Consider the following 12508-nt stretch of genomic DNA (forward strand, 5'->3'; position numbering starts at 1 on the left):
TCTGTAGTAACTTACGATAATTCTTTCGCGTAAACGGGAGTTTGTAGTAACTTACGATAATTTACTCCGCGTAAACGAGTGAATTATCGTAAGTTACTACAGAAGTAACGCTCGCGTAAACGTTAGTAATTATCAGTAATTAAATATTGTAGCGATCGATTTCTCCTCTCGCTCTGTTCTCAAAACGTATAGGATCCTATTGACTTATAGTGACTGTTAGAATATCCTAACTGTAGATTCAATTTAGTTATTGCCACGAATAATTACTTTTTTTATGGGTCGGACTCGACTAAAAGTTTTTTCTATTTGTTTCTTCTCTCTCGTGCCCATCTCTGACTCTCATTCTTCCTGTTTCACTCTATCCTGTTAACTTCTTAAATTGTTACAATTCCTAACAAGCAGAGATTTAATTGATATATTATTCGCTGTGTGCGGAGCAAGGTCTTAATTATGAAAAGAAGTAATTGATAAAAAATATAATTTTGAAAAAAATGATAAAAATAAAAGTGATTTTTTACATAAAATTTAGAAAAATTACAATTAAATACTACGCTGAAAAAATATATTGAGCTTTCTTCTATAAAGAAAAAAAAAATGTTTCCGCCCGGGATCGAACCGGGGACCTTCCGCGTGTTAGGCGGATGTGATAACCACTACACCACGGAAACTGATTGAGAGAACTGCTTTACTTGTAGCCTATTAAGTACACAGGTATATAACTAATAATAAACAAGTATATAAAATTTTAGCAAATTGTGTTTTCATTGTTTCCAAAATAAACTAATGTTAAATATTAATATCAATTGTCTTTCAATCTCTCTCTCTCTCTCTCTCTCTCTACGTCACAATTGGAATTTACCTAACATTGAACAAGTACTTGATAAAAGTTTTCTTATTAGCTGTTAATGTACTACAATCTTATTACCGAATTGCTAAAAGTTACTTCTACAATTTAAGTCTTTCATGCAATTTTACAATTTAAGTCTTACATGATTTATTTGAAGGTGATAAAAGCGGAGTAGTACTTTGAATTCTCGAATAATGCATCTCTCGATAGCGAAATATTATTTATTCAAGTATTATATAGCGGTTTACAATTTTAATGGAAATAATTAATGATGAGCAGCTGCTGCTTTCCTCATTTGTACTAGGATATTTCCAAGCTCCTCCCGCTTCCTCTTGGCACGGATGTGTGTACCCAACTAGAAAACAAAAACAAAATCGGAAATCTTTATTTTCTTTCTAAAAAACCTTTGACGTTTTCTTGCTTGGCAATACTGATTCCTTCTGAAGCAGATGATAAAAAAATTTCAGGATCTAAAAGATCCTGTCACTACACATTTTTTACTTTTAGCTTATTAGTTACACAGGTATGTAAAATTTTGGTAAATTGTGTTTCCAAATTATGCTCAAATAAATCAACGTTAAATATTCTCAATATCGATTGTCTTTCAATCTCTCTCTCTACGTCACGATTGACATTTACTTAATATTAAACAAGTACTTGATAAAATAGTTTTCTCGTTAGCTATTAATGTACAAACAATCTTGTATTACCAAATTTCTAAACTATCAACCATCAATATTCCATTGATCTATAAAGTAGAACGCAAAGCATTACAAAATTATGACATTATATTCCTGAAATCCGCTGATTGTCTGAAACTCGTGAGAAGACATTTACCCGTCTCTTCAAGAATTTCAAGGCGCGTTTATCCTTCGACACCTTCAACAACTCCATGGCGCGCTTTTCATAAGGAGCATGTCCTGTGACCTCCCGGATCAGGTCCCGCACGAACTTGCTGTGCTTGGTCTGCTTCTGCAATGAGAAATTGAGAAATGAATTATAACACATGTAAGAGAAAGGATAAATATCGTGACGTTTCGTGCAGTTAAATCACGGTGTATCGTCTCATTAGTCGCTTTCCATTTACATCAAAACTCAGATAATTCTAACTTGTGATGTCATTCTGTCTTTATTATTCATTAATTGCCAAAAAGGATAGAACGACGTCACAAGTGAGAATTATCTGAGTTTTGATGTAAATGGCAAGCACTTATTGATCGACACATCATATCACAATAACAATGAGAAAGGTTATAACTTTCCACCCACCCCTTTTAGCCTGGACGGCCGCAGGCAGACGGTCCTCTCCTTCTCGGATTTGCTCTTGGCCACGCGGATCTTCGTCGTTTTGTGACCCTTGTCGAGGCCGACGGCCAACTCGTATCTCGGAGCCATCCTGCGGACAGATATCGGGTATTTTAGGTTATTTCACGCGCGATGCTCGTTCAACGTAAACGTGCGCGAGTCGCGTCTGAATATAACGAATTGCAAATTCAACTCGAATGCCAGAACGAACACGTCGCTAGAATTTCTTTGATCGCGAACGGATTACGGCAATATTTCGAGATTCGAAATTTTGCTAACCTTAGCGACGAACGTCCACGTTGAGAAAGAAGCGTTCGCCTTCTCCACGCTTTTATACGCGCGCATGCGCGGCGCAAGGCTCTAAATCGACGCTGATCTGCGTAGATTGACGGAAAAGCAGGACGACGAAGTATATAATGCTAATTTCGTGCTATAATAATTTGCAAATTTGATGACAAGCCATTAAATAATTCCATCAATTTTTATAGTATCAAAATTTTTGAAACTAAAAAATTTATAATGTATTCTGAAAATCGCGCCTCAAATAAAATGTCGCATTTCCGTTTCCGGTAAGATGCGCTCTCTAGCGGGGGTTATTTATAACAATTATAACCTCAAACTGGTTACTGGTTAGGTCTCGAGACACGTGTTCCCAAATTTTAAGGACCGGTGGAAAGAGTGAAACATCCTGCGTCTTCCCGAAGGGAAGATATTTATTAAAAAAGAAGGGAGAAGAAGAAGAATACGTTGTCTTTCTAACGCGGGGTGCAATAAACTGAAAACAAAATGGTTTTGTACAATTTCAAGAAAATCACGGTTGTCCCAACTGCGAAGGTTAGTTACATACGTCGTTTTACATATTTATGTTGTAATATTTTATTTTATCCTTGCCTCGCGGACGGACTTCCGTCCAATATAGTGTTTTACATTATTCTCTTATACATTTTACTCAACTGCAACTTACTTTACATTTTACATTTATGTTTGCTTTTACGTTAACAGCTACATACATTTTTCTTTAACATTAAGTATAGTAATATAATAATATTTTTATGTTGTTATGATACCTTTTCACAAAACTGACTCTTGCCCCCTTCGTTGTAGGACTTCATCGACATAATCTTGTCGAAGACACAACGGAAGACACCGACCGTTATTCACAAGAATTATAAGATCACAAGGATACGCGCTTTCTACACGCGGAAGGTGAAATTCACTCAACAGAACTTCCACGATAGATTGTCCCAAATAATACAAGAGTTTCCCAAGCTGGACGATGTCCATCCGTTCTATGCCGACTTGATGAACGTCCTGTACGATAAGGACCACTATAAGCTAGCTCTTGGACAGATAAATACCGCTAGGCACTTGATTGACAAGTAAGAAAACAACGATTTGTACGCAATGTGTGCAAATAACAAGATTTATACGAGATATGTTTTATGATTACAGTGTAGCAAAGGATTACGTTCGTCTGTTGAAGTATGGAGACTCGTTATATCGGTGTAAGCAACTGAAGAAAGCCGCCCTGGGCCGAATGGCCACCATTATGAAGAGACAAGCGGCCAATTTAACGTATCTTGAGCAAGTTCGTCAACACTTGGCTCGTCTGCCAAGTATAGATCCGTACACGCGTACAATAATCATATGCGGGTTCCCAAACGTGGGCAAGAGCAGTTTCATTAACAAAGTAAGTGATACGTGATGATAATTTTATGATTATGAGTAATATTTGATGTAATTCAATTTCACACTCGATAGATCACTCGAGCCGACGTCGAGGTACAACCGTATGCGTTCACGACGAAATCTTTGTACGTGGGGCATACCGACTATAAGTACTTGAGATGGCAAGTGATTGACACACCTGGAATATTGGATCACCCGCTGGAAGAGAGAAACGTCATAGAAATGCAGGCGGTGACTGCTCTCGCTCACTTGCGAGCCGCTGTGCTTTACTTCTGCGACTTGTCAGAGCAGTGCGGTCATACCTTGGAGGAACAGGTGAGCTATGGAACATTTTTGTGTACAATGTAACATTTGTGAGTTTAAACGTAATATTTTAATAATATTATAAACCCTGCTTTTTTTGTCCATGTAGGTAAAACTGTTCGAATCCATAAAGCCTTTATTCACGAACAAGCCTTTGATGATAGTCTTGAACAAAATGGATATTGTACGTTTGGATGAGTTATCCTCGGAGAAAAGGGCTGTTTTGAAGCCGCTCGAGGACGATGCGAATGTGCCTGTGCTAGAAATGAGCACCGTCACCGATTTTGGAGTGATGGAAGTGAAATTGGAGGCTTGCGAGCGACTTCTGGCCTACAGAGTCGATCAAAAGTTCAAGACTAAAAAGGTTGGTTATAAGTTTTTAGTTAAAGTTGTTAATTCAAAAATCCTTTAATGTCGAAAAATTCGACACGTTGTCGTGTAATGCACGATTTGTAATGATTACAGGTGGAAGGGCTTCTTAACCGATTGCACATTGCTCAACCGAGAAGAGTGGATCCTAATCGCGTGCCGTGTATTCCGGAGAGCGTTCTGAAGAAGAGGCAGGCTGCCGCGGAGAAAGCTGAGAGAAAACGCAAATTGGAAAGGGAGATAGAGGAGGAAATGGGAGACGATTATGTGCTTGATTTGAAGAAAAATTACGATATCGAAGGAGATCAGAAATATGATGTTATTCCGGAAATATGGGAGGGTCACAACGTCGCGGATTACATAGATCCAGACATATTTGAAGTAAGCACAAACTTTATTTATCGAATTGTGTGAGACTGCCATGGCAAAACGTGTTTCTATGCCGTTCTTCCGTTTTCAGAAATTGAATCAACTGGAAAGGGAGGAGCAGTTGAGGGAAGAGGCTGGCCTTTACGATTATAAGGTGCCGGAATTGTCGGAGACGATGCGCGAGATTAAAGAGCTAGCGAAGCAGATTCGCGAGAAGAAGTTCGTCATGAAGGACGAGGCGCGAATAGTGAAGGCTTCCACGAAGCCGATTATGCCGCGTACAGCCGCCGCCAGGACCCGTGACCGATCGGCCGTGAAGCTGAAGGAGCAGATGGAAGATCTAGGCGTGGATATGGAAGATACCGAAAACGTGAGTATCGCGTATATAATCTGAGTGTCCTCAGATCAGAGAAAATGATTCAGGACAATTTTTCACATTTATTAACTCAGTCACCGTTGTATTTTGGAGTATTATATATTATTTTATATTCTTGTATCATAACTAGGCGCACTTCAAACGAACGAGAGCACGGTCCAGATCGCGGTCAGAACCATCTAGGAAACGCATGCGTGTGGAATCGTCACAGTCGCGTGCTCGCAGTGTCTCGAAACCGCCGCGAGATGAGATGGGTGTTAAAGATGTTGTGGTAAGTCAGAGATAATTGTTTGAAAGAACTTCAGCGCAACGATGATCCATCTACATCTCTAGGTTTTAAAAAAATTAATCTTAAATTGAAAAAATCAAATTTAAGTACATTAATTTACTCAAAAAGTGAACAGAATCCCTCATTTTAACTGTTTTCTAATTTGTGTGAAAGAACATCACACCTATTCGCGCAATAAATGGAAACGTAACGTTATTCTCGTATTTATTGCAGATGAAGACGAAACTGAAAAACATTGCAAACAAGGTACAAAAGAAGAAGATAGCCAAGAAGGGTCTCAAGGGCGAGGGCGATCGTTTTATCGGCAACAAGATGCCAAAGCATTTATTCTCCGGCAAAAGAGGAATCGGCAAAACATCCAGGAGATAAAGTTTTCATTCATATCTTACACGTTACTTGTACTTCTTCGTTTGTATCGTATATACGTCTGTGTATATAAAAAGGAAACATCATCTTTGGAAATGTAATTTTCAATCCAGATTGTATTCGAGGTACTATATCGAATGTTACATTAACCGACGCTCGGATAACTGTCGCTAACCGATTTATATTTGATTTATGATCAATAATGCGATTGTAGTTTGTGAATGAAACTCCTCGCGTTTCGCGTGTTTATTGAAGGAGACAGCGGAGATCGGTTTTTCGTTCCTCCGTCGTTATCAGCTGCTAAACAAGCATCTTTGACAATAGTATTTTTGTGACGGCCCAGCGTGGCACGAATGCGCGTGGTTGCATAATGCACACAAGGTAACCTTCGAACTCGAACGGGGTAAGCAGCGGCGTCACGCTCAATGAAACTTTATTGCTGTCGTAGCGAGATAACCCCTCGCGCCGATGGTAGATTTCACATTACGTTCTATTCATAAAATCACGACACTCGATTCGACTCAATGTGTCGATTTTGTAGTTGTACGATTCTAATTTTAAAACATTTACGAAGTTACAATTATTTAAATAATAAAAGTGATTGAATATTAGTAAATTCGACTCTTAAACTGGACTTTGCTTTAATTTCATTACTCTAAATATTATTGAACCTTAATTGATAATATATCGAATTAAAAACTTGGAAAATTGTGGAAAGTTTTCTTTGGAATTTTCACTGAAGATAATTATTCTAAGTTTACATGATTTTTTTCCATTATGATTTAGTCAAATACCAGTTTAAAGTGATAAGAAATAGAAAAAGTGAACGAGCTTTTTTATCGAAAACTATTAGAAATTATGTGTAACGATCATTGATTAGCGCAAATTTTGTATTGGACGTTTATTAGCTTTTTGGACTTCCGAAGGTTTCGAGTCGCTATAATGATAGAAATTAATACAGGAATGTAAGAAAAAAATCTGTTTATATTTTGTAAAAATGTGTTTTGAAATTCGCGCCGTTTCGGACCTAAGTTTGCATTACTTCTTCGAAATCGTGTTCTCCTAATATCCTGAATTTAGCTACCGAATTTAAATATCTGAATTTGCATCTTTAAAGAGCGGGATATTTGAATCGCATTTAAGTTCGTTAACCTCTTGTCGCGACATGCTCCTCTAATGATTTTGACGATTTTTCGAGTAACGAAAGACGCATGTCCCAATTCTATCTCTTGTCGACGCAGCAGTAGATTCACAGGAAGCTATAAACTAATGAAATTTACGAGAAATTTGACTAGTTGGTTAAACAAATGAGCTAATTTATGAAAATTTAAAATATATCCCAAATATATTGTTGAAATTTTCAGAAACGCTTTTTTAGGAAAAAGAGGATAATAGAAGGGCCATCTTGTATTGTTTACCTATGAAGTTACAATAAAAATAAATAATATCTTAAAATCGTTAAAACTGATCCTTTACCCTAACACAATTTTATTTGTGACTTTATTAAAGTATCGATTCAAAATTTTTAAAAATTGTGAGAAGCAACGGTTTCCCTTAGCAGAAGATTTCTCCTAATTGTTTTTAAATAAATCTAGGCACCAACGCGCGGTAAGGAGATGAAAGAAAAATAAGCGCGTCTGTTTTTCTTTTATTGAAAACTGATAGATCATATATTTAAGACTTCGCTATAAACGGATCTCCAACGTCGGATAAGTTGACAGTAATTAAGACGGACAGGAGTAACGATGGTAAAAGGGCGCCGCCGTGGGTGATTAATTAGATTATAATTTACAATAGTGTGCGCGATCATAAATTTCTATACAATTTGATATATCGGCGCGTTAGCAATACAATTTTCTCATCTCGATCTTGGTTGCGCGCTCGACAAATATACGATACACGATTATTTCATAGATAAAATGCGAATATATTATTATTTCACAGATAGAGCTCGAAATATGTTCACACATATGCAATGGAGATTAGCGTGCGGCGGCCATCGATCGGCGGCGAATATCGCGGAAAACGCAATTTTTATAATTTTTGCAACGACGTAACACGTGCTCGCGATCGTCAGACTGCATTCGCGGGGGGAAGGGGGGAAGAATCGAGAGATTTTACGGGGCGCGCTCGGAGATTCTAGTCGTAATACTCTATAGGAACTAACAAAACCTCGATACAAAACAAAAGGTTCGGTAAGAGCGAAGACTTTTAGCTTGTGTCACAAATTACGTTAATAGACATCGACCAGCTCCGTTTCGCGGGAGCTTACGCGATGGTAATAAATTAACAGATAGGGGCGGGCATGCGTTATAGATACACGATGACATTATGGCGTTTCGTACGGGGAGAGGGAGACGCTCGCCCGGCTAAAAAGAAACGGATCTCGACGCAATCGTCATCGTCGACGATCTGCTTCCTTTCAATCGGACCCGGAGAATGTCCTAATATTAAATATCGATCGCTATGTAATTAAGGAATATAACGTGACAAGTAAATATCGTTAGTATCACAGTCGATGCGCGAGACCCCGAGCGAGTCGCAGGGGGTCTGAGTGTTCGGTGATGCCTCGGATCGTCCGAATCATATATCAAAAGAAAAAAGAGAGAGAGGAGTTAATGGAAGTCTGAAGGAATCGCGGAAATGCACGAAAATCCTAAAGTCGCTCGAACGACCGTACATTTTGTTTACTTTCGTCATTATCAGTATATTCATTATTAGTTAGTATCTTAACGCGATTATATTCGCGGCATCACCGAACCGCAATTCGGACGATTCTTTGGTGAGTCCTCGGTAGACTGTTTCGTTCTCTCTTCTTTCTTCTTCTTCTTTCACGAGCAGGCGCACTCCAGCACCTGGATATTCTTCCAGTAGGACACCTTCAGCTGCGTCGAGTCGTTCTCGTCGAAGTAGACGATCATCAGCTGGTCGAGCTTGCTGGGCGCGCAGCACGGCTTCGGCACCCGCTTTCGGTCCTCCTTCCACAGCAGGCTCTGCAGCAGAGCGTGATGGTGCGCCGGGTTGTAGCGGGGCGGGCAACGGCCCTTGCAGTAGCCGGCGTCGAAGCCCTTCGGGTACACGATGAACTCGAAGCCCTTCAGGTCCTTGAACATCACCGTCAGCTCGTGCCGGCAGCACTTCTTGTTGTTGTCGCCCTTGCACTTGCTGCGTCGGCCCTTGTGCAGCGGCATCAGCTCCTCGGGGGTGGATCTCTTCCTCCTGCCGGCGGGCTCCGACGTGGCGAACACGTTCAACGCCGCTTGGGATACCACGCGCCGCGTCGGCCGGCCGTCGTGGAGGAACTCGAGCTCGAGGCCGTGGTTCTCCAGGCCGTGCTCGAGCCAGCCCGCGGCCGCCTCGGTGGTGTCCAACTCCAGCCATCGGCCGGAGCCCGTCGTCGGCTCGGATCCCTGCGGGATCGCGCGCCGCAGCAGCAGACGCCGGGAGACCGGCGTGCGGAGATAGACCAGCGCCTCGAGATCGCGCGGACGTCGGTGATCGCCATCGAGGAGGAATCTCAGGGACGCGTGATCGACCGTGACGTCCTCCGCGTTGCCGGAAATCGCCACGGGGAAGTACAGGGAGTGACGGTGGTGCTCTCCCCTACGGCTGAAGCCGAGGCTCGATTTGTTCCCCGGATGCTCTGTAATGAGAAAAAAACGCGGAGACACGCCGATGAGTATTGTATATCGTTACGTAAACCGGAGAAGCCGTGAATGGAAGTCGGAAAATTCGCGTCGCATAGCGTCATTACTTCTAAACCAGGCGAATGACGAATTCTTGTGCCATTAGCCAAATTCTTACGATATATAATTTTAATTGCGCATTACGCTATAAAATGTGCAAACTCTATTATATAGATGCGAATTATTAAAATGATAAATTGTCTTTGACACTTATCGAGAGAAGACATTAATGTTATTAGTAGAATGTAATGCATCGTGTAATAATATATAGTACCGTGTAATGGCAATATCGCCTCGGTAAAATGTAATTAATCAGCAGAGAATGTTGCGCGTTACGCAACATTCGCCATCGAAGCGCGATACCTGAAACGAATGGAGGATATAACAGATTGCAGTCTTCGCGTATTATAATAATTGGCACGGGGAGGGGGGGGGGAAACTCCGGTTTCGGTGTGGGAGGGAATTGTATTTCCGCAAACACGCGCGGGAGACCGCGCGAGAGTTTTGCTCGTATAACCGTGACTCAGTTTCGCTTCGTCATCATTGTCAACGTGTGGCGTTTTGTGCCACCGCGCCACACACACTTATATATACCTCGAGAGATTTACAGATTATATTCACGGTAAATTTAGAGCCCACCGCGGGCAACAGCTCGGGCCATTGTCTACCGTTTACACCGTCTCGCAACGAGAACGGACCTTTCCGTGACCCTTTCACACGAAACCAGACCACCGAAAAAGAAACGTGAACCGATTTAAATTCAAGTCGATGCCTCGATGCTGACATACGAGACGACGCTTTAACACCGGCATTTATCGCTCTAATTTCCTCTTCCGCAAACAAAACAAACCAAAGAATTCTTCACGTTTTTACGATGTTTTTCAGAAAAAAAATTTTTTCCTCGAGAATCACGCTTGATATTGAATTTTTAATTAAAATTCAATATTAAAATAAAATATTGCGACGACGACAATAAATAATTGATAATCTTGTAACAAAGTAATATATTTTTAATTGAAACCAATTATTGACGACGACGATAAAGCGATAATCTTGTGTAATAAAATAATATATTATATTTAAAAAAATTCAAAATATATGATGCAGGTTGATAATTCGTGCGATCGTAGTTGCTCCTCGCGTCCGAGATAAATTTCGACGGAGCCGGGAGGCGATTGACGAGGGAGTAGCCAAACGGAAACCGCATGTTGTGTCGCGGGGTTGCTTTTTAAATGTCGCATTACATAAATGACAGGAACTGCTGAATTCCCGAGCGACGCGCGCTGTCACAATTGTCTCACGCGTATTTACGGGTGCAGATGCACGCGCGCGCCGCGTTCCGCGCGGCCGCGACGAGCATTCCTGCGAACGGAATGGACGATCTGCTGTTACTCGCCTACGCGAAAACATTGGCAGAAGGATTTTCGCGAATCGCGAACCACCGCCGGATACTCGTCGCGCATAAACAAACACGGGCCCGCGATCTGAGTCACGGAACGGTATTCGGCCTTCCGACAAAATCGGCCGCGGCGCGCGAGACCCACGAAACAACCCGGAGATATATATGCTTCGATGATTTTAGGCGAGCCCTGAATTAAATCCCCTTCCGACGCTCGCGCGACGAAAAAAACAAATCTGTGACAATCTACACAGAAATAAAGAAATGTCAGATCAAGACTTATATATACTCGTATATACGCAATAATCTATAATCCTGAAATGAGATATATTGCGTTAAACAACGAAAACATGCTTCAATGAAAACATTTATATAGTTCAACCAAGAGAAAAAAAAAGAGATTAAAAAGTTGAAATTCTTATAAGATTTATTAGATTGTTGCAGCGTATACACGAGTATATAAGTCTTGACTTGACACTTCTTTTCTTTTTCTGTGTAATAGCTATCTAATAGCGATCTAATCTATACCTTTAAATATAAAAATAACAATTCAGTTGTTTGTTAGATTTGTTCCGATAATAATCCTCCGCTTCCGCTCCGCGCGGGACTCTTATTCCGCGAGGAATTCGGCGTGCTTCGAAATTTCGATTTAACGATGACGATCTGCCTCGTTCCAAGAAGTAAAAAAACAGAAAGAAGAAAAAAATGTCATTTTTTTATCCGCGATACATCACTTCTTCTCGAGATATTGCCGGGGGGAATTGGTCGCAGGCCAATAATCGTAATACTCCCCCGAACGAACGTAATAACGAGACCGCTCAAAGGGAGGATTTAGAATTTGTAAATCGCTCGTTTCAGCGGCAGTAAAAGTCACACACTCGGAGAGGAGAGAGGAGGGCGCGGGAATCTGTGGGAGGGAGATAAATTCTTCGCGGAGAGAAAAAGAGAAAGAGATAGAGAAAGAGAATCATCCTCGGCTTCGGTTGCCGGGGACCTGGGGGGGCATGCATCCTCTCGCCTCTCTCCGTTCCACCTTTTCACTCTCGGCGCTGATTAAGTCTTATTTATGGGGCCCGCGAGGCGGTCCTCCAGGAAAACTCTCGCGTGGCCATTGATTATCCACGACGGCATCGGCCGGCTACACACCGTTTTCCCCGAGCCTCTGTCGCGGCGCGTTCGAGTGGTCGGGAATGCCGCGATGATAATTACGAGGATTCGGGCAGGAAGAACGCTCCGTTAGGGACGAAAGGGTCTCGAGTGTATCCTCTGCGAGAGAAAGGGAGCGCGACGAACTTTCCCAGGACAAGGGGGACGGCGATACGCCACATTTTCATCCGAAATAATTCCACGGGCGCATTATCGTGCTTTATCATCTGTTTTATCTGGTCGCCACTTAGATTTACAGCTGTAGCGATTAGGAGTTATCTCGATAACGGGGGGAATACGAGAAAGGAAAGGCGGAAACAAAGGAGCCCGAGTGAGGGCTCCATTTGATTTATCTCGAGAGGCA

The 12508-nt window shown here is 41.5% G+C and overlaps 3 protein-coding genes and 1 non-coding gene across 4 annotated transcripts in view; 1 reads left to right on the plus strand and 3 right to left on the minus strand.

The window, feature by feature from the left end:
- Positions 1-595: 595 nt before the first annotated feature.
- Trnav-aac lies at positions 596-668 on the minus strand. Its single transcript has one exon. It is a non-coding gene; the product is annotated as a tRNA-Val (tRNA).
- Positions 669-1031: 363 nt separating this feature from the next.
- Positions 1032-2499, minus strand: LOC112456956 (60S ribosomal protein L36). The gene is made up of 4 exons (XM_025019782.1): positions 2432-2499; positions 2117-2243; positions 1685-1819; positions 1032-1202 (listed from the first exon to the last, which is right to left on the minus strand). Exons 2-4 carry the CDS (start codon positions 2240-2242, stop codon positions 1113-1115), a joined length of 351 nt encoding a protein of 116 aa, XP_024875550.1. The 5' UTR covers position 2243; positions 2432-2499; the 3' UTR covers positions 1032-1112.
- A 272-nt stretch (positions 2500-2771) lies between these two features.
- Positions 2772-6514, plus strand: LOC112456960 (nucleolar GTP-binding protein 1). The gene is made up of 9 exons (XM_025019787.1): positions 2772-2986; positions 3257-3531; positions 3605-3842; positions 3914-4156; positions 4254-4508; positions 4610-4894; positions 4974-5252; positions 5389-5529; positions 5761-6514. The coding sequence occupies exons 1-9, from the start codon at positions 2939-2941 to the stop codon at positions 5914-5916; spliced, it is 1920 nt and encodes a 639-aa protein (XP_024875555.1). The 5' UTR covers positions 2772-2938; the 3' UTR covers positions 5917-6514.
- Positions 6515-7549: 1035 nt separating this feature from the next.
- The window catches only part of LOC112456962 (bone morphogenetic protein 6), a 12582-nt gene continuing 7623 nt past the window's right edge, over positions 7550-12508 (minus strand). The window contains exon 2 of the mRNA XM_025019789.1: positions 7550-9556. Coding sequence (XP_024875557.1) covers positions 8745-9556 — 812 coding nt within the window. The 3' untranslated portion in view covers positions 7550-8744. The remainder of the gene's footprint in view (positions 9557-12508) is intronic.

The sequence above is a fragment of the Temnothorax curvispinosus genome, unplaced genomic scaffold (genome assembly GCF_003070985.1).
Source record: "Temnothorax curvispinosus isolate PA1 unplaced genomic scaffold, ASM307098v1 QBEX01007315.1, whole genome shotgun sequence".
NCBI lineage: Eukaryota > Metazoa > Arthropoda > Insecta > Hymenoptera > Formicidae > Temnothorax > Temnothorax curvispinosus.

Bases quoted from the DNA above. Each gene is read 5' to 3' on its own strand.
- LOC112456956 (XM_025019782.1), bottom strand. From the start codon at position 2,242: ATGGCTCCGAGATACGAGTTGGCCGTCGGCCTCGACAAGGGTCACAAA. The intron at 1,820-2,116 runs GTGGGTGGAAAG...TTCTCATTGCAG, and splicing joins GGCCGTCCAGGCTAAAAGGG to AAGCAGACCAAGCACAGCAA. The intron at 1,203-1,684 runs GTAAATGTCTTC...TTTGTTTTCTAG, and splicing joins TGAAATTCTTGAAGAGACGG to TTGGGTACACACATCCGTGC.
- LOC112456960 (XM_025019787.1), top strand. From the start codon at position 2,939: ATGGTTTTGTACAATTTCAAGAAAATCACGGTTGTCCCAACTGCGAAG. The intron at 4,157-4,253 runs GTGAGCTATGGA...TTGTCCATGTAG, and splicing joins GTCATACCTTGGAGGAACAG to GTAAAACTGTTCGAATCCAT. The intron at 5,253-5,388 runs GTGAGTATCGCG...TATCATAACTAG, and splicing joins ATATGGAAGATACCGAAAAC to GCGCACTTCAAACGAACGAG.